The 25,659-nt window shown below is 37.0% G+C and overlaps 1 protein-coding gene across 2 annotated transcripts in view; it reads left to right on the forward strand.

The window, feature by feature from the left end:
- LOC100014888 (zinc finger protein 501-like) overlaps window positions 1-22,805 on the forward strand; it is a 32,374-nt gene extending 9,569 nt beyond the window's left edge. For both annotated transcript variants that reach the window (XM_007477061.3, XM_056797021.1), the window contains exons 4-6: window positions 919-1,045; window positions 1,381-1,476; window positions 10,175-22,805. In XM_007477061.3, the coding sequence (XP_007477123.1) occupies window positions 919-1,045; window positions 1,381-1,476; window positions 10,175-11,415 (1,464 nt within the window). In that variant the 3' untranslated portion in view covers window positions 11,416-22,805. The remainder of the gene's footprint in view (window positions 1-918; window positions 1,046-1,380; window positions 1,477-10,174) is intronic.
- Window positions 22,806-25,659: the final 2,854 nt, after the last annotated feature.

Below are 25,659 nucleotides of genomic sequence, written 5' to 3' on the forward strand. Positions count from 1 at the left end.
ACAGCTAGGAAGTGTCTGAGGCCAGATTTGAACCTAGGACCTCCCGTCTCTAGGCCTGGTTCTCGATCCACTGAGCTACCCAGCTGCCCCCTCTATGCTCTTTTAAAAATCATTAACATTGGCTCTCAGCAGTTACATCTGGTAATTCTTTTAGAACCCAAGTATATCATTCATCTGCTTCAACTGACTTGAATTAATCAAGAGCACACAAGTGTTCTCTTATTATCTCCTTACTTAATTTCTGTAGTAACTCCTTGTTAATTATTTTTGTTCTGTCATTTCCTGTATAAAGGGCATTGTCCTTTGTAGAGAAGCAAAATTGGTACTGGGGAATTGGATTTTCTTTCTTTTGTCAGTTATTATCACCCCATCCATGCCAAGCAAAGATCCTGTCAATATCAATGTATCAATATCAATATAGCACATAAAAAAAAGAAACCCTTTTTGTTGTCCTCAGCTTCCCTCACCAATCTCAATCTATTTTAATTACTTATTAACATTACTGATACTATTTTTACGGAACCATGCCATACTCTTATTTTTGTTATTTGTCTTATGGCCTTGCTTCTGAAATATAAGTTGATGGAGAGTTCCCCGTACATCCAAAAATCTCATAATCTACCCTCGATCTCTTCCCTTTCTACTCTTCCTCCTCCCCAGTGACTTCTTTTGTGTCTTTATAATTTTGTTCTTTATATTATATATTATTTTATAGATATATATTCTTTGTGTTACCCATGTTTCCCGAGTTGACTTACTCTGATGCATTTTACCGCCATGGGATTCCTACTCAGATCTAGGAAAGAGCTACTTTTGGTATACTAAGAACCCTTAAACATTATTACAACAGAGGATACTTACAGTTCTCCTTAATACAATTTTGGAAGATGGTTGACTAGAAATGTCTTTGATGTTTAGGAGTCAGTGACTTTTAAGGATGTTGCTGTGAACTTTACTCGGGAGGAGTGGAGAAACCTGGACCCTGGTCAGAGGGACCTATACAGGGAAGTTATGCTGGAGAACTATAGAAACCTGGTCTCATTGGGTAAGATACATTTAACATTCAGAAGCTAAATGAAATACAGTTATGTCCCTAATTGTTCAAATATGTGAAACTGATAAAATTCATACTGAATTTAAGCCTGAGTTAAAGTGATTAAAAGTTTTCTTTCAAGCAAAGAAACAGAATGTTTCTATTACGTATTGTCAAATGAAAGGCCTTTATTGTATGGAAATTAAAATGGGAAGCTATTTTTTTGTGTCTGTGGTACTTTACCTCTTTTATTCTTCATCATCCTGAAGAAAAAGAGGCTGCTACTGAACTCCAGGATTATTCTTTGTCTCAAAATAAATATCCAGTTCCTCTTTCTATTTGAACAGGGTATCACATTTCCAAACCAAATATGATTTCCCAGTTAGAAAAAGGAAAAGAGCCATGGATGGTTGAGAGTGGAACTTCAAGATGCATTTGTTCAGGTAAATGGGAAAATAAAAACAAATAAACTGCCTTCCTCACAAAAACAGAGAAATGGGAATCAGGATAGATAAATGATAAGGGATGTATTTTTGTAAATATTGATTAGGTTCTCAAAACCTTACTCAGGTCTGTGGAAGCAATTGATGCCCTTTACCATACTTCATCAGAGCCCTGGACTTCACTTCTAAGTATACTAGAAGTTTAGAGTTAGGAGTCACCTTAGAAGTTGCTTTAATTTCCCACCCAATATATGAATCTCTTTTGTAATATCCTTTACAATAAACACTTCCAGGGACAAAGATCTTGCTCTTTTTCCTGTTCCACTTTAAATTGTGCTGAATCTTTTCCCCCATAACTCCTACTCTTGTAGGATCTTATTTTACCACATATAAAAACATAAGCCTAATCCTTCTTCCATGTAACAGTACTTCACATTTTTGAAGATAATAGTGAGAATGATAGCTTTCTCCTCTTCTGTGCTTCTTCTGTTTTCAGAAGATGTGTCACTTTTCTTCTTTAAACTGAACCCTTCTAGTAATTCCAATCCCTCCATACCTTCTTGACCTTCCCGTTCTCTCTCTGTCACTCTCTTTCATTTTACTTCTTTTCCTATTGTCATTGCTTCCCTTTTTTTCCCATTTCTTTCATTGCTTTTCTCTTCAATTTTATAGCCTTTCCCTAAAAGGCTTCCATTTCTATTCTCTTTTTTACTCTTTTCATATGGCCCTTTCCCCTACATTTCCCAGAACGGTTCTTTTAAATATCTTTTCTGATTTTCTTCTTCCAGAAATGATCCCTTTTTTTGGGTCTTTCACATGCCTTTTATTTGACACATTGAACACTGGTTTGAAACTTTCCTTTTCTTGTGCATTAAGGCACTATCTTGTAGTTGGGTTAGAACCTTTTGTCATGGAGGTCTCCTGGTAACAGGAAGTACTTGATCAGTGAGAACCACTCCCACTCATCAACCAATATGAATGGCCAGTAGCTTTCTAGCAAAATCAGTTTGGGGCTCAAGGATTTGCAGCTGTTATATGAAAAGTAGTACAGCAGTATAACTTCAAGTCAAAATGGAGCAAAGGCCCTCACATTAGACTCCCTGGAAGTCACATAGCTGCAATGATACTTTTCTTTAGCTTCTGCCAAAGCAGATTAGATGTGTTTTTATCAGTATCTTGTTTTGATAGGGTCTGACACTGGTAATGCCATTGTTGTGTTCCTCCCCTTTTCCCTTCTCTTACCTCTTCCCAGCATGCTGGAAAGGGTATTTTGCAGAGTACAGACTGTGTATAATTCTGTAGCTGAGATGCTTGTGCAGATCTTTGGACCCTGAGGAGCTCCACCATTGTAGTGTCTTGGATCCTTTCCTCAGCTGGCCTTTTGTGAGTTTGTTTGTCTACCTTTGGGTCAGTGGTTCTGGTATTGCTACTCAGGAGATATGTTGTATCCTTTTCCTGGAATGTATGGGGACTCTTTGGGAGAAGGCCCTTGTTAATTTGTATTTATTTTTGGGTGGTTGCAAGAAGTCAGGGAACTGGTTTGAACTGATCAGGTTGGGATGGGCAATGGGTGCTAGATTAAGCTAATTTTGGTGGCCTCTGAGAATGTATGTTTGTGAGACTACACTGGGAAAGAAGAAAGTCCCTTCTCATATATTACTGAAATCTCTTCTGACTTCTGGCTCTTTCCTTTTGACTCTCTTTTATTTTTTTAGACCCCTACTTTTTGGCATCCATTATTAAGGCTTTACCACTAGCCCTCTGTTTATCTCTTTCTACAGAGAGTTAGGATGCCTTCAACTGTTCCTTCTATAGTGATAATTCAGAAATATATTTCTACCTTGGCTATCACACCTGCATTTCAGGCTCATCTTTTGAATTACCTTTAAGACATTTTTACTTGTATTTCTTTTATGTCTTGAAATTCAGTATGTGAAAACTTGAACTTCTATTTACATCCCATATCCTGTTTAGCAACCATTCTCAAAATTTGTATTTCTGACTTGGGATACCACTAGACTAATAAATAGTCTTAAATGGGATTCACTTTTGAATTCTCATATCTTTTGTACCTTTCAAGTCTTACTGTTTTCTTCCTCTGTAGTATTCTCCAAGATTCATTCTTTAGTGTCCATTCAGCTACCAACCTTGTAGGCATTGATCATATCACTTCATAACCAGATTAATGAAGTTCTTCTTTGACCTCCCTAACAGTCCCCTTTTATATTACTGCCAGATCTAAAAGTCTTCCAACCCAGCACAGTTAATGTAGCTATCAATTTGCAACTCTAAAGATTACCTGGAAAATAGAAATACCATTTGTATGTCCCCAGAATGATTAGGAATCTGAACCTCATGTACAAAATCAGCTGATGCAATAGGTCCCTCTTACTAAGAAAGTAAGGGGCAGAATGGATGTTAGAGAGTGTCTCTACCTTGTTGTTACTCAATTAAAAAGTTTATAATGCCTTCTTACTGGAGAGGCAACATGGCCTAATGGATAGGATACTGGATTTGGCATCAGTTCTGCCTTAGACATTTACTAGCTGTATGAACCTGGGCAAGTCACCCTCTGTGCCTCCGTTTCTACATTTTTAAATTTTGGAGTTTACACTCTGACTTGTAAGTTTCCTTCTAGCTTTAAATCTTTGATTCTGTTGTCTATTTTCATAATTAAATTTTATTTTGCTTTATTGTCCCTCAAGCAAACTTCATATGTAAGTGCTATCTTCTCTGTAAGGTTGTGCCTCTGCAGCTTTGAATATGTTTTGCACTTCTCCTGGAGGGCCGCCGCCTTCTGATCTGCCTAAATAAATTCTTCTTATCCTCTCATGTCTATCCAAGTTCCACCTCCTCCATGAAAATTCTTCTCTCCTATATTGTTCTTCCTATTTTCTGAACTTCTAAAGTAGTTATTTCCATATAACATAGTATGTATGAAGTTCTTAATGACATTATTCTGCATTTTAATTCCTTGAAAGAGCCATGATGTTGGAATTCCCTACACTCTGGTGAATTGAAACCCATTCTTGCCTTCTTGCTTATAATTATTGCCCATATCTTTCCACAAATTCATTTCAATTCTCTACTTCTTTACTAGGTGGCTGTGATGAGGATAAATTGACAAAAATGAAACAATGCCTATTCTCCAGTGTCCTTGTATTCTACCTTGGGGAAAGTGTTTAGCATGTGTATGTGTATATATATATATATATATATATATATATATATATATATATATATATATATATATATATATATATATATATATATATATATATATATATATATATGTAAAGTACAGGAAAACTGAGGAGAGAGAGAGTACTAACTACTAGAGGGAATCAGGGAAGATTTTATAGAGGGAGTAGCACCTGAAGTGAGCCTTGAAGGAAGGATTTTGACAGACAAAGAGGGAATACATTCTAGGAATGAAGGAAGACCTTTGAAAATGAAAAGAGGTGGGAGATGGGTTGTCAAGTTCAGAGACTGGTTAGTTGTCCAGTTAGGCTGGGCTATAATGTCTGTGAAGAAGAATGATATAAAATCATGCTTGACTACTTGAACAGGGAATGTTTTTAATTTTGTCTGTTTCTCCTTTGCTTAGGACAATACTTGGCACAAGATGAATGCTTAATAAATGCTTATCAATTGAATTAGTAGGGAATTGTAAGTAGGAGCCTGGTTGTAGAGATCCTTAAATGCCAGGCTAAGGATCCTGTATTTTATCCCACAGACAATGGGCAGCTTATAAATACTTTTGAGCATAGGGGTGATATGGTCATACCTTTGTCTCAGATAAATTATCTTGGCAACTATAGAAAGATGAACTGGAGACAGGAGAGCTTGGAACCAGAGAAACCATTTAGGAGGCTGTTACAATATAGTGTAGGTAAGAAGTGATGAAATTTGGAACTAGAGTAGTAGCGTAGAAGTGGAGAGATGCTATGTAGGTAGAACTGATTAGAATAGGGGATGAGGGAGAGCGAAGAGGCACAGATAAGGTAATAAAACTGAATGACTTGGATAATAGTAGTCTCTTCAAAAGAAACAAGGAAAGTTGAAGGAGAAGATTGTTTTGTACAAGTTGAATCTGAGATGCCTATGGGACATCTTTGAGGAACATTTATAAAGACATGTAAATTGAACCCTTTGGGGTTGAAATCTTCAAGGGAGTTGATAGAGAAAAAAAGAGGGATTAGGACAGAGCCCTGGAGAATGTCCATAAGGGTGCAATGATAATTGAGAAAAGAAGGAGTGGTAAACATGTAGGAAGAGAGCCAAGAAAGAGGATTTTGTGGAAGTGAAGGAAGTGAAAGGAGCAGAGCATTTATGAGAATGAGATGAGTTAATGGATCCACCCTTTACACTGGAAACTTCTTACATATTTTCTTATTCCTTAGTTCTCATTGTAACACTCAACTTTTCTCTTTCTCTTTCTGTTCTCACCACATGACTGGTCTCCTCTCTTTTCTAGTCATAGAAATACTGTTAATGTGATTTATACTATTTATGTATTCTATAATCTCTTACATTATTATTTTTTTTGATATGTGCTACTTCTTAACAAATATTAATTTTCTTCTGGGAACTAAGAATCTAGTTGGAAATTCAAAATAGATACAAATAACAAATTTTAAATATTGAATATTTAAACAAAAATATTTCGGTAACAGTGAAAAAGAATATTATGTAATTGGTTGCCAAAATGTTTGCTATAATCAATCAATAAATAAAAGACATTTTAAAAAATCCTTAGCTAATGTCTTAGAATCAGTTCTATAGAATGATAAGAGCTAGGCAGTTTGGGTTAAGTGACTTACCCAGGGTCACACAACTAGGAAGTGTCTGAGGTCTGATTTTAACTCAGGACCACCTTTCTCTACACGTGGCTTTCTATTCACTGAACTACCTACTTTCCCCCAACAAGCATTTTTTGGGACATTTTATTCAAGCCAAGCATTGTACTATGTTGTGGGGATACAAAGGTAGACAAAAACATTCCTGACTTCAAGGAACCTATCTTAATAGGGGAGAAAATGTATATAAGTTATATTTTTATAGGTAGATAGAAATACATGAAGAATGGATTGAAGCCAGCCTTAGGCAGAAAGACTTTGGCAGCTGGGGAAACTGGAAGAGGCCTCCTGGAGGAGGCAAAAATTGAGCTGAGTTGCTAGGGCTTCTAAAAGTGGAAGTTAAAAGAGAGAACATTCCAATTATGGGGACAACCATAACAAAGGCTCAGAGATGGGAGATAGTGCGTGATGTTTATGAGATAGCAAATAGACTAGCATTGCTAGACAGAAGCTTGTATAGAGGGGACTAATGTGTAAGGGGATTTGAAAGGGAGGAAAGTGCCAGGTTATGGACAAAGTCCTTCATATTTACTTTTGGAAGTAAAAGGGAACTGCTGGCTTTATTTGGGGTGGAAGTAAAAGGTATGTGTGAGATGGTTGGAACTATGTTTTTGGAAATCACTTTGATAACTGTGTGAAGGATGGATCAGAGATGAGAAAGGCTTGATGTATGGAGACAAAGATTATTGCAGTGGTATAGGTAAGAGTTGAGGGCGTGAATTATCTAGGTGGCTCTATGAGCTATTATGAAGGTAAAAAGGATAAAATTTGGTAACTACTTGGATATGTGTGCTGAGTAAGGTTGAGGAGTCAGACCTGGAACTTGTGTGCCTGGGGGAATGGTGGTGCTTTTGCCAGTAATGGGGAGTTTAGAAGAGGGATTTTAAGGAAAAGATGATTTTGGATGTGTTAAGTTTAAATATTGGTGATGCAGGACCAGAGCTCAGGAGAGAAATCAGGGCTGGATATATACATCTGAGAATCTTTATGTAAACATTTTAAGGAGGTAAATTTAGGAGGAAATCTATGAACTAATTTGTTTATAAAGTTCTTTTTTGAGGTAGTAGAACATAAGTTGACCATAAAAGGGGGTTTAGAATTTGCAATTAAAGAGAAAGGGAAAGACAGGTTTGAGTAAGGGATCATTAGGATACCAATTTAACCAGAGAGACAACATCTTAGCCATTAAAGTTTTTCCAGAGACACATGACATTAAGCTCTAGTGGAAAAAACATTGGATTGGCAATCAGGATAGACATGGGCTGAAATTATACTCTGACACTTATAAGTTACATGACAAGATATCAGTTTTTTCATCTGTGAAATAGAGTTTTTAATAGCTCAGGATTATTTTGAGAATTAAAAAGGAATATAAAATATTTTTCAAACCTATGTAAACATCACCATATAGATGTGAATGATTATTGGATTTTTTTTGGACAGGGATGGCAGTTGGTAATTGGCAGTTATAGGAACTGCCAGTAGCTCCTATATAATGAACCTGTGGGTGGTGACCGGAAAAGGAAATTGGAGGCTAGAGGAATATGGATGAATAGATTAAAGACAGAGGGAGAGACACAGGAATAAAGACTCAGAGACAAGACGTTATAAACACGTGGGGAGTAGCGAGCTTCGTTAATACCTCTCTATAGGAAGATGACAAGTGCAGAAATTATAAGTAAGAGAATCAAGAGAACATGCGTGGAGCCAAGTACTCCCCATGGGCCAGATGGCCAAGAGATTAATGGGAGATATGCGGGGCAGCTGCACTGCGTAAATCAGTCAGTTGTGAGGAACATTATAGAAGAGGCAAGAGGGAGAGCAAGTGCAAGAGAGGCAAGGCAAGAGAAGTAAGAGGAGGCTCACACATGTTCCCCAACTTTTATTGGAGATTTTAGGAATGTGAAGTGGGAGGTGATTAATGAATACGTGACATGATATAGGTTTTAACATTGGTTGATTTGACAATAATGAAATCAAAGAGGAGGAGATTAATCCAACCCATGTTTTTTAAAGGAATGTAGTCCGAGCCAGGACACTGTGGCTGGCAACGCCCAGCCCAGGAATTTACTTGCCCTTTGCGCTTGTCCTTTGGACTGTCCCTTTCCATACAATGACCATTAAGTTTAAGTAACCTGACCATGAGTCTTGGTATATGAATATTTAAGGTACAATATCAATACATCCATCATACTTCCAAGATGCTAACATGCCTAGTATGTTACAGCAGTGATAGTCTAAGTGGGGAGAACACCAGGAAAGATTGCTAGGATATGCTAAGAAAGACTTATGTATGCTAGAACCAGCAAGCCAAGCTTAGTCAGAGGTTGACCAAATATTTTGAAATGAAATAAGAATAGAGGTTAGGAGTTTTGGTTATAATAGTCAAAATGTCTCTTAGTAGTTGGAGTGGGTGAGGGTCCAGGAAGTATAAGAGAACAAGAATAAAATACTTTTGATTAAAATGTAGAAGTGAGCCTGATTCTGGGGCAAGTATGATATGCATCTTCACTCTTTTGTACTTCTTGATAGATATTCCATAGATGTCAGGATTCATAGGTTTATTCATAGAGATCAAGATAATTATAGCACTAGATGGACTCTGTTTAATTAGTCAATCTGTGATCATTTATTAAGTGCCTACTATATGTCAGGTACTCTGTTAGGTACTGGGTATAAAACTTCAAAAGAGAAAGTTCTTGCTTATCCAATAGTCACTTTCTGCTAAGATAGGTATAGGAAATTGGAGTCATGAGAGTGTACTTCAAACCTGAAACTGTTGTTTGTCGAGGATCACTTTGGTAGCAGTTGTGTGTAGCTCTATTTGGAGAGAAAAGGTGACTAGTGACAGGAAGGATAATTAGAAGCCTTTATGATTGAAATTGTTAAACACTTATCAAGACTTCTGTAATAATAAACTTACATTCACATAGTACTTTAAGATTTGCAGAACATTTTCCTCCTCACCATAATAACCCTGTGATCTTCATTTTGCAGATGAAGAAGCTAAGACTAATAGATTAAGTGAGCTGCCCCATGATTATATAGGTAGTAAGTGTTCAGGGCAGGATATTTGCTGAAGGGACTGTGCTAGAAACTGGTATAAAATAGCTTATTTATGTAGTGCTTTATAATATAATAGAGAACTTTCCTTAGGTCAGAGGTTCAAAATCTATTTCTGAGTTATACCCCGTTGGGAAGTCTGGTGAAACTTTTAGACCTTTTTTCAGAATAATGTTTTTAGATTCATAAAATAAAATGTGTAGGATTTCTAGGGAGACCAATTATATTGGCATAGAGCTAACAAATTTTTTTTTTAAAGTTCACAGTCCTCATATTAAGAATGCCTGCCTTAGACTATTTCTAACACCCACAAAACCCTGTGAAGTACAGTTTGTAGGTAGGTAGTACAGTTAGTAACAGATGAGGAAATTTATGTTCACAGAATATAGTTACTTTTCTAGGGTCAATTAGCTGACTGCTAAGTAGTGTAGTCATTTTACTCCAAAGTAGGTGTTCTTGCCATTATTCATAATGAGGTGATAAAGGACTGAGAATTGATGCCCATCTACCTCCTTTAATCTTGATTCTACCCTGATATTTTTTACTAGCCACATGCCCTTTGCTTAAAGATTATTACTCATCAGTCTGATTTGATAGATCCTTTATATTCTCCTTTCATATTGTATCATTCCTACTTCTAGCTCTCTTTATTGCTACCCCTTTCCCTTTCTCTTCTCAGAATTTTAAAAAATGCTTTAGAGTGGAAAAATTCAAATAAGCTTTGTACTCATTATTAGTTTCATTTTCTCATTCTCAGTGTATTTCATTTCTTTCAGACAGGGAAACTAGGCCTGAAGCCAAAGATTCAACTCCAAAGGAAGGCATTTCCAAAGAGAACTCAAACCAGGAAGGAATCACCATGAATGGTCTCTGGTCTTCCAAATTAGGAAAACCATGGGAATGTGATAGCCAGTCAAATTCTCAACAGGGAATCCACGAAAGACAAGTGAAACTGCTGGAAGTTACCCAGAAGAAAAACTTTACTGGGAAGAAATTTCCTAAATCTAATAAATTTCGAGTAAGCTATAGTCTCAACTCAGCCACCACTCCTCAGGAAATTTCTGTAGGAGAGAATTGTCATAAATGTGACATGTGCAAAAAGAACTTCAAAGAGAATTCTGGCCTAATTAAACATAAGAGAACTTGTTCAGGGAAGAAACGCTTTGAATGTAATGAATGTGATAAAGCTTTCAGCCAGCGTGCACACCTTATTCAACATCAGAGAATTCATACTGGAGAGAGGCCCTATGAATGTAATGAATGTGGTAAAGCTTTTAGACGGACTATAGACCTTACTCAGCATCAGAGGATTCATACTGGAGAAAAGCCCTATGAATGTAATCAGTGTGAAAGAGCTTTTAGCCAGCGTGCACACCTTATCCAACATCAGAGAATCCACACTGGAGAGAGACCTTATGAATGCAGTGAATGTTCAAAAGCTTTTAGCTGGAGTACACACCTTACTGAACACCAGAAAATTCATACGGGAGAGAAGCCCTATGAATGTAATGAATGTGGGAAAGCCTTCCGAAAAAGTACAGATCTTAATCGACATCAAAGAATTCATACTGGAGAGAAACCCTATGAATGCAGTGAATGTGAGAAAGCTTTCAGCCAGCGTGCACACCTTACTCAACATCAGAGAATCCATACTGGCGAGAAACCCTATGAATGCAATGAATGTGGAAAAACCTTCAGATGGAGTACACACCTTACTCAACATCAGCGAATCCATACTGGAGAGAAACCCTATGAATGCAATAAATGTGGGAAAACCTTCCGTCGGAGTACAGAACTCACTCAACATCAAAGAATTCATACTGGAGAGAAGCCATATAAATGTAGTGAATGTGAGAAAGCCTTCAGCTGTAGGACACACCTTATTCACCATAAAAGTACCCATAGTGGAGAGAAACCCTATGGATGCAATGAATGTGGTAAAACCTTCAACCGCAGCTCATCTCTTACTCAACATCAGAGAATTCATACTGGAGAGGAATCCCAAGAATATAACTGATATGGAACAACTTCTTATGAGAGATGATCTGTCACATCAGAAGATTCATATTTGGTGATTTTAAAAAACATCAACACTGACATTTTGTATGCTTTTATGAATAAAAAACTAACGTGACCAATATTAGCCAACCCATCATAAAAGAGAAGATGAAATACTAGAACGCAAAGAGTTCACCTATTTGGGTCATAAATACCGGGTTTGATTTCTGTGGCTTTCTTGACACTGCAGCTCATGATGAAGTTTTGTCCCCACCCTCTCATTTTCTCCCCTGCTTGCCTATAATTTATATTGCCTGAATCTCTGACCTCAACTTTTGTTGTCTCTGTATGCTGTGATTTCTCTGCTCCCTTAGTTTTGCCTTCTGACTGATTATGTAACTTACGCTTAGTTATCCCTTATCTTGGTTCTGAACAATACTCTTTACTGACACAAGCCTGACTGTTAAACCTTGCCTTTCTAGAGTTGGCTGACTGAATATAACAGAGACAACACCAATGAAAATACTGGGTATAGGAAAACTTTCAGCTAGTATACCTTACTCAATATCAGAAAAATCTTTGCCAGAGAGAATGATGAGCATACTGAATATTTGAAAGGGCTTCTGAATCAGTTCATCTTTTGATAAATGTTGTTGTGTTCATATTGGAGAGAATCTCTGTGAAGATAAATGAATGTTTGGAACCCATCTCCCAGAGTAGACACCTTGCTTAATATCAGGTAATTTATATTAGTGAGGAATCTTATGCATACAGTGAATTAAAAAGTTTAGCCCTCATCTCACATTGGAACATTCACAGTGGAGAGTAACCATGGTAAGTTACTGAATGAAGGGGAATTTTTCAGATTAATCCCTTAGTTCAACAACCTGCAGTCAAGATTTCACTTTTTCACCCATCAACTGATTTTATTTGGTATATTTGAAAGTATAGGCCTAGGATTGGCTTGTTATCTCTCATTAAACAACCATCTTAGGTAAGTTTGCAGAAGGCCTTCACCAGAAGGTTGACTACCAGGTTAAAAACTAATTTGGTCACAAAACTAATGAAGACTTAAGTATAGAAGGATTGCAGACTGCGTTATGGAATCATGGATCTTTCAAATACTGATATATTTGAGAGAATTTTTTCCCTTTATTTTTACTTCTCCCCCTAAATATAAATTGGCTGTTACCAAGTTAGGATTAGAAATGTACAAATCTGTGTGCTGTTTACTCAGAACAACCATTTTAAGTCCAAGGTTTCTGGAAAATAAAGGAATCTGATTGCTAAAGCAACTACAGCTTTTGAAACAAATCAGTGGGACTTAAACCTTTCTGGAGCAAAGGAACTACACTGTTTGTTCTTATATTTGTGGCAGATTTACTTATTGGATGTTTGAAATTATTTAAAATTCATATTACATGAAAGTGATGTTATAATGTAGGGTTAGGAACCAAGATTCCTGACCACGTGACTGTTGTCCAAAGGTTTTTATAGAAATGATTACAGATACTATATTTAATCAATTATAAATACTATAGATGCATGATACCAAGTTTTTTAAAGTGTATATAAATTGCAGCTCAGTAATGTATCAACTAAAATTGTTTTTTTTGCTATGAATTTTTTTTTTGTTCAGACCTTTGATTTCATTATGTGGAGAATTCCCCTTGCAGAATTCCCCTCAGTGATGCAGATCAACAATTTGTCTTTAACATGGAGTTGTAGAGAGGTATCTGGGAAAATGAAAGTTTAAGTGATTTGTTCATGGTCACATAGTTAGTATGGTCCAGAGATAGGTTTTTGAATTTAGATCTTCTTTATTCTAAGGCCAGCCACTCTGTCTTCTACTTATTATTAACTACGGCTTCATTATTATTCCTATCTTATTTTATATGACATTAAGACAGGAGGTAAAGGAACACTTTCTCTAGGGTCACAAAATTCAGGACTTTTGGGGATATTTGAACAGGCACATCTAAAAGGCTTTTTGAAAATTTAAGGAAATTTTCAAAAACTCAATTCAGAAGCTTACTCTTCTGTTCTTTTGTATCCTTAATTAAAAAAAAATCAAGCATAGGTATTTATGTGAGAACATAGCATGGGTAGAAAGACAGCCTGCATTAAAGTCAGGGAAATTTGAGTTCAACTCATACCTCTTATAGAAGCAGGCTGTGAAATTCTGGGCAAATCACCTAGCTTCTCAGTTTCCGAGGCAACTTTCTAAGATACAAGTTGCAGAGGTAGTTGGTTCCAGTCTTCACTGGTAGAAGAAGTCTCTCATAGGGAGTACTTAACATTGATGAAATCACAGATCAATTTCCATTCCATTTATCTGTAATCATATTAGTTATTCTACTTTGACAGTAGGATGCTTTTCTGTAATTTAAAGTGCCATCTAATTACCATTTAACTTTCATCTTTTTCTCTGTCATGCCTCGAGTGGAATGAATGGATGGGCATGATTGAAAGTAGCTCATAAACAGAACAGCTATAAGAAAACAGCACTTTTAGTTGTGTCTGAACCCTATAGAAATTACTTTTTTCCTTCCCAGTTCAATTTTTTCCTGTTTTTATGTGTGTAGTACATTTGTGTGAGTTATGTTTCTGGAATAGCTTAGTTTATTTCCCCATGTTAATGCCCTTTTACTGATTTTGATTATAGATTGTTCTCTATATCATTTCTATATTGGACTTGGTTTGTTTACAGACTTTTGCCCTTTTGAGAGTTGTTACTGATTTTGGACTGTGATAACTTTTTCGCTTCATTCATCTCACTTCCCCATCCTTCTCAGTGGGATGTAAGAAATGTGCTGCTAATCCTAGGACTATCAACAGGTACAGAGAAATGGATGAAAACATATCACCATACTTCAGGCACAGCTGGATTGAATGATTAGAAAAGGCAGCTTGTAAGGGAAAGTGATTTTTCTTCAGAAGATACTCAGTGGGAGCTATTTGAACAATTTATCCAACCCTAACTTCCTTAGACAAATTTTCAGAGTTCTTGAGTGAAATTTCTGGGTTTCTGACTTTGATGAATTTATATCCGAAAGCCATCTTGTGGAATTTCTTCATGGATCTCCCTAGGATGGGGTTCCTGCTCTTTAGGTTATTTGCTCATATAAACTGCTAAGTGATGCCATTATTGATACCAACCATCTATTAGCACAACTTAGTTTTTTTTTTTTAATGACAAATTCAATATACAAAGGCACTTTGAGCCGAGACTGACACTTAAATTTTCCTAACTGCCTGATGTTATTGTTGGAATATGCTATCACTTTCAGGATAGAGAGCCAAGACCTTAAGAATAATAAAGACACCATGATGGACCAAATTAGGATAGCTTATTAATGAACTCAAGTCAGACAAACTTGCTTTCACCATCAAGCCGTGATTATCTAAGGCCAGGTTATAAAGAGAAACTTGCTTTTATCCTAAGCACAATGTGATTTCTTATGCCCAAACTACAAGAATTTCCTCTACTGTGCTGAATTTGGAAATGTAGATAATATTCCTCTGACCCAATTAAGTTCTGTGAAGTAGAAAAATAAACTAGAAGTGAAATGATTCTTATTCTGTTAGATGCTGGGGCACTAGCCTCCTAGCTTCTTATTGGGCCCATGAGAATGGAAGTAGGTGGTCAGTGGAAATGCTTTATTGTAAAGGAGCTCATTCAAATCTATCATTAGGTGTGCTTAATCATGTCTGACAATAAAGCTAGTCCCCAAACTCAAGGTTACATAGTTACAAATGCCAATTTAAGGTCTTGGGGCAAATTCAGGACCTTAGGCTAGTCTAATAGGGAATCCTGAGCCATGGTAAATTTAAAACAATTGGGGCCATACAGAAATGAGTGACTTCTGGTTCCTGGCACATAGTGAACACATGATAAATGCTTGTTGATTGATTGGCCTAATCATTAACAAAGGAAATAACTGAAGGTTCAAGTGGAAAAAACATAAAGGGGTACTGATCCTAGCCCTAATGAGCTTTCTCATTGCCTGATGATGCTCAGGATATGGTGGCTATTATGCCATACCTCGTTTGGGAGAATTTGGCAGATTACTTTTAGCTTAGAATTCTATAACCAGAACTGCTCTGGTGCCATCCCATTGATTACAAACAATGGTGCTCTTTTGAATGATCTTCAGCCAGATAATCGCTCTAGAAATTCAAATCTAACCTCAGACACTTTCAGCTGTATGATCCTGGGCAAGCTTAACTAACAGAATCTCCTCTTGCTTCTTCCTTGTAAATGATACTTAGTATAAATTCTAAGACAAGCAATAGTTAAAAAAATAGAAGTTTATAGGCATAAGCTGCCCCTTGGATTTTGAAACCCTGCCCGAATATCAGGTCAATTAATGACTGTGTTGTAGACTTGGTTCTAGAAAGTAAAATTAAAAGGAGCTTCTATACTTATGGCCTAATTCAAATATCCTTTTGGAGTTTTTCACTACTCCAGAGATTTAGGTCGAATTTTCCCCTTACCTGGCTAAGTCCTATAATATCTGTGAAGTAGAAAAATGGGGAATTTGTTTTCTTTTTTTTCTTTTTTTTTAAACCCTTACCTTCCATCTTGGAGTCAATACTGTGTATTGGCTCCAAGGCAGAAGAGTGGTAAGGGCTAGGCAATGGGGGTCAAGTGACTTGCCCAGGGTCACACAGCTAGGAAGTGGCTGAGGCCAGATTTGAACCTAGGACCTCCCGTCTCTAGGACTGGCTCTTAATCCACTGAGCTACCCAGCTGCCCCCAGGGGAATTTGTTTTCTAATGATTTCCATAGTGTCTAATTGCATTTTTAAAAGTCACATACTTTACCTTCTGTCTTAGAATCAATACTAAGTAACTGTTCCAAGGTAGAAGAGTGGTAAGGGCACTTCCCTAGAGTTGCACAACTAGGAAGTGTCTTGAGGCTAGACTTGAACCCTAGATATTCCTACACAGTTAAAATTTAAAATAAATTCCCATTCTGGTTGACTAGGTCAGGGCACATTTTAACAACAACTTGCTTATGATCTGGCCTCCACATGCCAGATGAACAAGTCAAAGACCATATTCTAGACTTGCTATCACTAATTTTCACTCCATATGACCATTTTCACTATAATGAACCTGTCTAATTGCAGCCCAACATTATTATAGCACTCTGACAGGCTCTCAGGGCTTGTCTCAGCATTCCCACCTCCAGCCCTGATGTCTTATCTTTTGGAATACTCTGCTCTTGACACCTTTCTTTTCCATATTCCTTTCCTTTCTTCATTACTTCTACTTGCTCCTAATTCTCCTGTGCTCAAGTCTTTTCCTAAGATCAGTGTCATTAAAACTGGATAATTTCTCCTTAAGTAATTTCAGTGCTACTGAGATTTTGGGGAACACTGGTGGAAAACTGCTCACTAGTCACATACACTATAGACGTAGAATAGTGCAAAGCACTTAACCTGCTTCAGGACCTATATGTCCAAATTATGAATAGGGTGTTTTACATATATTTATCACCAAAGTATATGCACATCTACAGAACATAAGGAAAAAAAAACGCATGATAGAACAATGCAAACAAGTAAATCAGTAGGACTGTAAAATTATTTGCGTATTGCATATGCAAATAGCAATCCAATGTATAATAAGTATAGCTATAGTAAATATAGTAATCTATAAAAAATTAGCAAAATAAATCAATATAATGCATGGCATTTGGTAACTGAATATCACTAATTCCATATAACGCATGCATCACAAAGGTTAACATTAATACTTTGTCTAGCAATACGTGTAAATGCTTCCAGGTTTGCCTATAACATCATAGGTTAGTTTGGTCATGACTAGAAGAGCCTGAGCTTTCCTATGACCTGCTGATCTATTGGACTATCTGAATGTCATGATCATGGTATGACTGATCATGATCCTCATAAAAACTATAAACCTATATTCTTAAACCTGAGCTTGTGAAGAACTCAAGCTGGCTGATAGTATTTTTAGGCTCTGTGGGACATCTGTAGTCTAGAACTGTGTGACTGAAATTTTAGGCAGGGTAATTGGTGCTTCTGGGTTCAGTCAGTTCTCTTCCTTTTTTGGAACTGCACCTGGGCAAGACTATTGGGTTACAATACACAGTAATGTACACAGCATCTCCTTTACTGGAAGTGTCACTGAGTCACTGTCTTGTATAAATGTTTATTGTACATTGTGGGTAACTTTACTTATCGTCTGTGCAAGTATCATTAAGAATGAGGAGGAGAACAGTATTACAAACACTTGAGTATCCAGGAGAAGAGGGTGATTAATAATGGTAAAGGCTGCAGAGTGGTCAAAAAAGATGATTGGGGAAAAGCCATTAGATTTGTCAATTGAGATTTTAGGCACTGCTAAGCACTATAGATATAAAGGGAAAACCCCAATACTCCCAGCTTTTAGTGTAATAGGAGGAGGGGATGACACTATGCTAACAACTATGTGCAAACAAGATATATACAGGGTGATAATCTCAGAGGGAAGATACCAAGGTTAGGGAGGACTGGGTAGGGCTTCCTGTAAAAAGGTGGAACTTCAGCTGAGACTTGAAGAAAACTCAGGGAAGCAAGGAAGCCGAGATGAGGAGACAGGAGATAGGTTTGGGGGATAGCCAATGAAAATGTCTGTTACTGGGAGATAGTGTCATGCTAGAGGAGCAGCAAAGAGTACATTGTCATTGGATCACAGAGTATGTGAGAGAAAGTAAGGTGTAAGAAGGCTGAAAAGATAGAAAGTGAGCGGGTTATGAAGGGCATTAAATGCCAAACAAGATTTTATATTGATCCTGAAGGTATTAGGGAGCTCCTGGAGTTTACACAATGGGGGCATAGTGTATGTGACATCAGGTGTGTTTTAGGAAAATCAATTTGATGGCTGATTGGAATGGGGAGAGATGAGGCAAGGAAACCAATCATCTGGCTACTGCAATATCCCAGGTCATGAGAAAGTACACAATGGTGGTGGCAGTGTCCAAGGAGAGAAGAGGACATATTGAAGAGATATAAAATAACAGGACTTCACAATTGATTGCATATGGGGGATGGTGAGAGAGCAAGGAGTTGAAGATGACATGTGGTTTCTGACCTTGAGGAAGATATAAAGATAGTAAGAGGGGAAGGTTTGGGGGCTAATGATAATGAGTTGTTTTGGATATGTTGAGTTCTAAAATGTATAAGGACATGTATTTCAAGATGCCTGGGGGTCAGGAGAAAGGTTAATGCTGGAAGGGTAGATCTGAGTCACCTGGACATGATAATTGCAACAATGGGAGCTGATGAGATCACTGAGTGAGTTCTATAGTGGGATAAGAGAAGAGATCAGAGCCTTGGGGCATCCTTATGATTAGTGAGAATGACATGGATGAAGATCCAGCAAAGGATGGAGGAGGAGGAACAGGAAAACAGGGTTACAGACATTGAAGAGCATCAAGGAGAAGAGGTGATTAATAACGTTAAAGACTGCAAAGTGGTCAGAAAAGATGGTTGGGGAAAAGAACTTCAGAGAGCATATTTTGGCTGCATAATGACATCAGAAGCTGGACTGCAGAGTTAAACATGAGAAAAAAAAAAGATGTGGAGGCACTTATTATATTGGACGCTTTCAAGGAATTTAGTCATAAAATGGTGGAGAATCATAGGATGTCAGATAATGGGAATGGCCAGATTAGTGAGGGATTCTTTTTTTTTATTTTTAGAATAATGGAGACATAAGTATATTTGTAGACTTTAGAGAAGCAGCCAGTAGACAGAGAACTATTGATGATTAGTACGAGGACAGGGTTGTTATTGCTTATCATTTGTCTCCATTTACTCCAACCAACTCTCCTTTGATTGGTGAATTGTCTTTACAGGGCTCCCACAATTCTCCCACTGTTATTTTATAAAAAGGGGAGGGTAAGGAATAATAATTTACATAGCAATGACTATGTGTTGCACGCTGTGCTAAGCACATTGTAGATATATCATTTGACCCTCACAACAACCCTAAATTATTATACATATTTTACAGTTGAGGAAACTGAGGCAAACAAGTCACAGCTAGTAAGAGTTTGAGGCTGGAGGTCTTCCTGATTTCAGGATTTCAGTACCAGTGCTCAAACCACTGTGCTATCTAGCTGCTCCTCAAAGGCAAGTTGTCCATTTTCTTCATAATTAGACATGGAATAGTTTTCCAGAAATCTAAAAACTTTTCGGTTCTGGGAATATTAAGATTTCTCTGCAAAACCATTTTGCCTTGATAAAGATTTTGACAATTAACTTGGGCAATATAGTCATTTGTTTCTGTCAGTATTCTTCTCAAATGGCCATGATTGGTTGGTAGGTTTCTGCAAAGACCAGCTCCAGGATGGGCCTCATGGGTCATACAGCGCAGGCAAGAAGCATGGGGGTTGGGCTTACAGGAGGTGCTTTTTCAACTAAGAACTAAGCAGACAGCTTCTCAGTGCAGTGGCAAAGTTTATTGGGCTGGGGTCTACAATTTGTAGGGTAAATGACCTACGTCTAAGAGTTAGGTAGTCTTCATACAGAAACAATGATTGGTAACGATTCTCAAGTAAGGATAATGAACCTAGGTTACGTCAGTGATCACAGACAAAAGTTTTCTTTATGTAATGGATTAATATGCAATGTATGACTGCTCAGCTGGGTTTGGACCTTCAGTGGGTGACTCCCTAGCAAGGTTTCTGATGAAGTTCTTGCCCTAGTGGTTTCTCGGCAGAACATTTGATAATTCAGAGAGAAGAATAGGCTGGTTTCAAGCTAAGAGGAAAGACTACATGCCTACTACTTGTAAGTTAATGGCTTCCCAGAGGCCTTGCATTCGGGGGTGTTCTGGGCTTATTTCCACAGCCTTGCTGAATTGAAAGCCCCTGACTTCCTAGCCTATTTTACATCCTGGTGTGCTTTGGGCTTGGAAGCCCCTACCCTTCTTGTGCTGCTCCCACAGATTCCTCTTGGACTTTTAGTTGACATATACTGGAATTCTGTCTTCTCCATCCTTTGAGATTTCAAAGTCCAAGTTAATGAGAAGTCATAGCTTTTGCCTGAACATTAATAAACATCTTAAAAGCATTATCCCTGGGCAGTTCCCAATATTAGAAATGCTATATGTTGACTTCACTAGAGTTTTTGTTCTGGTCTCCATTTCTAACTTAACTGTGTAACTGAAACACTTAGACTATAGATCTTATGACAGTGTTTGGTTTCTGAATTTCCTTGAATATCCAGCTCTTAAAATCTTTATTTGGTTAGAATGGAGCATATCAGAAACGGAATCCATACACTGAAAAATGCTTTCTCACAACACTTCAGCAACCATGAAGGTTTTCCAGTTCTTCCTTGTGCATACATGGTAAAAATATTACTTATTATTGTTATTTCCTCATATAGATTAAAGCAAATCAATCTAGAAAAGTTCAAAAGATTTCCTAGTGCTTCTAATGTCTAAATATGCAAAATGAGTTGGAAACACTTTTCTTTGAACTTATGGGAATCAAGTCTATCACTTGTTAGTGATATCAAGTTGGGCCATTAAAATCAATTTCTTACTAACTCCAAAGTCCTTAGGTATTGGATACATATATATCCAAAGGAATCATGCAATTGTTTTCTGACCATATAGTTTTATTAGTCAGCCCCAGTTCCTTCCTCGAACCATATGGGTGGGGAGGGCAACACAGTATAATGATATAGCAGAGCATTCTGTTGTACATCTCCAACTTCTGCTTTTGCCTCAATAGTATAGTACTTTCATAAGGATGGAATTTGAGTTTGTTAGAATCATTGTCTTTTTTCTTGACTTGTTTCACAATTATTCTACCCCTTAATTAATTAGCTATTGCTTTTGCTTCCAGTCAGACATAGCCAAGTGAAGCAGAGGCTGGTACAGTGAAACAAAATTTACATATTCTATTGTCAGACTGTCAGAAAGAAACCCCAAATTCTGAGCTTCTACTTGATTGAGGCTCAGTTACATGGGCATTCCATATGGTTTTCGCTTCTTTCAGTTTCAGCCTCCTGGGCTCCAGACCAGAGTATCTGTGTCCATATGAGACTTGCTTGACAAGTAGTATATGCTGAATTCATAATCAAGCAGTACTGTTACTCATCTATGATGAGCATAGTATAATGACACTGATTTAAATAAAGGCCAGTTATTGCCAGGGGGCCATCAAAGCCATGCTGTTTGACATGGTCACACATGGAAACTAGGGTTGAAAGTGGCCCCCAGGAAGGATGGAAACATCCACTCAGACCCCCTCTGTGTCACTTCTCTCACTAACATTTCTTATTTTTGGAATTGCTTCACAGAAGAAAATAGATGAGAGCAAAATAACTACAGGATTAATATAGATATCCCACATTATTCTCCCAGAATATCACCAAAAGATCATATAGAATTAAACCTAAAGATTCCTATGTACCCACTTAGATGGAAAACCCCCCTTTCCCTCAGGTTAAACTGCTAACAAGGTTGCAGTTATATTCTCCACCCCCACTATAAACCAGGGATGACAGGTAGATTAATTACCCTCCAGGCACAGACTGGTACATTACACCTCACTAACTTGTTTTACTAATTAAAACCTAGGTAATCTGTCTTGGAAACCTCCATGAAACAGAAAAATGATTAGCCTGATATATACATATATATATATATCTGTATATTTGATATATAATATCAAAAACTGGATTATGTTTCTGTTACCCTTTGACCCTGCACTTAGCAGCAGTGTTTTTGTTGGTTGTTTCCTAACAAATCCTGATTGATTATCTGTTTGATTAAAAGTAACAAATCATTTTTCTTAGCTTATCTGCAAGTCCGAGCACCTCACAGATTAATGAAGAACTGACCTCTAGTTACTCTACCTGTGATGAGAAAACATTTATCTTTTGTAAAAGCTTTGTGTTTGTTGTAGCAACATAGTATGTAGAATAGTCACAGAATGTTAATTAAACAATTTGTTAAAAGTTAATGTATGACTTATCCAATTACCTGTAAGGAACATGTATGTTGAAAAATGAAGCTGTTTGCCAAGGAAATATGTAACCACTGGGGAGTATAAAAATAAAGACAACCCTGGGCCAAGTGGAACAGTTCCTTGTGATGCCTGGCTACAGGCTGACACTCTCAACTGTCTTCCCATCATTCATTATCTGCCGATGCCACCACACCTAGTCAAGGACCCCTGAAGCTGTGGTAAGGGCAGGCCCCATACCCACAGCAAATTATTATATAGTCTTGGAACTTTTCAGTGATTTCTCATGTCAAAAAAAAAAAAGAATTCAAGTTTGTATAATGTGGTACAAGTCTTATTGTTATGAAGTCCTCTGTTGGAAAATGTAACTGGTTTCACATAGTAGGAGCTTAATAAATGCTTTGATCGATTGATTTCTGTTGACCATAATTCTCTTAGTCCAGAATTTATGTTCTGCTCTCTAGACAGTGTGCATGACAAATAGCTAATTTACATTTGCATAGATCAACAGTGGCACATGTGTGATGTGCTGGGAGATATCAGGCTACAACTCCTTGACAAAGTCACTCATGGTAGCTAAGGAGGCCACAGAGTGGCCCCTTGGTGAGATGTGATTGCCCACTCAGTCCCCCTTGCATGACCACTCTCATTAATGGATATCCCTTAGCTATGGAATTGACATGGAAGGAATAATACAAGAGTAAAATACATGTACTCTATTTTTCTGAAACATCACCAAAAAATCAGACCCTCAAACGTAATCCCAAAAGACTATCATGGGTTAACTTTTACTTAGGTACATAATTCTTAGTAAAATCATAGCTACAAGCCAAGCCCAGAACTTTCCCACTCACAGAAACTTATTCTCATGAAGCCAGCATACAAATCAATCATAAAGGCCCATTCAAAATGTGCAGGTACACCAAGCTTCATCATGCCTCAGTGACTTGATTCTTCCCCTTGATAAACTCCCTAGTAAATCCTGAAAAATGATAAGTTTAATATTAAATCTGAATTGTGTTCCCAATACCTCTCAACCTCAATGATATGATTGTTGCATTGTCTTTAAGAACTTCTGATTATTTCTTTTTATTAACAATAATAAGTAAACTTCCTTGATTATTTGTAAGCTCAAGCTCCTCACAGGGTAATGAGAAAATTAAGCCACCTGTGATGAAATAATTTATCTTGTGTGAAACTTTTATTCTGTCAAGAATCTATAATCACAATACAAGGATATAGAATGTTAATCAAGTGATTTGTTAAAAGTTAATGTGTCACTTTTCCAATTATCTCTATTTAGACATGTGTATTAGGTAATGTATCTGTGTGCCAAAAATATGGGTATAAAAATAAACATCAGGCCTGTTGATGGTGGAGCAGCTATCAAGTGCAAAGCATGCCCATGACTGTAAAATATACAGCTGTCTTCCATTTGTTATTTTCTTGACTGATTGTTCACCACCTGTTCGGAACCTCTGGAGTTGCAAGTGAGGCTGGATCTTGCCTGTGGCTGGATCGTGCCCCTGGATCAACTCCAGTGATGGAGTTGATCAAATCTTTGAAAGCTTGTTCACATTTGTCGATCCACTGATCTCCAAATGAACTTGAAAGTTTTAAAAATGATTCAGCCATTTTTGCCCCTCTGCTTCTTGTTCTCTTCAATCAAGTGTTACAAACATAAAATCATTCAGTGATTTTGGAATAGAAATATCATTGTTAAAAATTTTGTGACAATAATTTCCAAATCTTAGAAAAGTTTTAAAGTTCTTTAAAAAACTATTTAACTTTTTTTAATCAGACAAATCTACTTTCTCACCCACCTTCACCCTAATATTTCACCTAGAGAATAGAAGAAAAAACAAAACCCAAGTAAAGCATGTATAGCCAATCAGAACAACTTTCCACATTGGCTATGTCCAAAAAAATATTTATTTTGTTTGTTATTATGAATCCATCACCTCTCTATCAGGATATGAAAAGCATATTTTATCACTAGTCTTTTGGAATCATGGTTGGTTATTATTCTAAGAGTTCAGCACAATAGTGTTCTATTGCATTTGTATACCAACTCTTTGTGACTCCATTTTGGGGTTTTCTTGATAAAGATTCTGAAGTAGTTTGACAACTAAATTTAATGTACCCAAAATTATCCATTTTACATTTCACAAAGCTATCTCTTTTTGACTCAAATTCCTTCCCTATCCATAAATCAGAGAGGTAAAATGTTCTTTGTTTTTTTGATTTACTTATGCTATCTCCATTTATGTCTATCTCATGTATCCACTTTGATCTTTGAATAGTTTCTGTACAAATAAAACAAATGCTGCCAATATTAGAAGAAGAAAATGGGAAAAACATTTATAGATAGCCTATCAGATAGAGGTCTCATATCGAAAATATATAGGGAGCTTTGTCAAATTTATAAGAACAAGAGCCTAATTAATAAATAGGCAAAAGATATGAACAATTTTCAGATGAAAAAATCAAAGCCATATATAGGAATATGAAAAATGCTCTAAATCACTACTGATTAGAGAGATGCAAAACAAAAATAAAAATCTGAGATATCTATCACCTTATACCCATCAGACTGACTAAAATGATAAAAGGGCAAAATGACAAATTTTGGAGAAGATGTGAAAAAATGGGGACACTAATGGACTCTTGGAAGAGTTGTGATCTGATCCACCCATTTTGGAGTCCAATTAGGAATTACACCAAAGGCGTTATAAAACTGTATATACCCTTAGTCCCAGCAATACTATTGTTTCGTCTGTTTCCCAAGGAGATCAGAGAAAGAGAAAAGTAACCCATATGTTCTGAAATATTTATAGTGGCTCTTTAAAGGGGAAAAGAATTGGAAACTGAGGGGATGTTCATTAATTGGGGAATGCCTTAACAAATTCTGGTGGAATGCTATTGTACCATAAGAAACAATGAGTAGATTGATTTTTAAAAAACTTGGTCAAAACTACATGAAACAATGAACACTGAAATGAACAGAACCAGGAGAATATTATACATGGTCACAGAATTAATGCTGGAAGCATAAACTGTGAATGCAAAGGGTATAAGATGAAATGTAAAATTAAATTAATTTTTATGCATGTTTGTCTTTCTGATAATATCTTTTGTGGTGTGGGGTGGGTGGAGAGGTGTTGGGACACTTGTGGACAGGATTTTGTATTGATTTAGAATCTGGAATCCTAGAGTCTACGTTTCCTACAATCCCCTTTTCCTTTTCCTGTTGTGCATCATTGGCTA

The sequence above is a fragment of the Monodelphis domestica genome, chromosome 1 (genome assembly GCF_027887165.1).
Source record: "Monodelphis domestica isolate mMonDom1 chromosome 1, mMonDom1.pri, whole genome shotgun sequence".
Taxonomy (NCBI): domain Eukaryota; kingdom Metazoa; phylum Chordata; class Mammalia; order Didelphimorphia; family Didelphidae; genus Monodelphis; species Monodelphis domestica.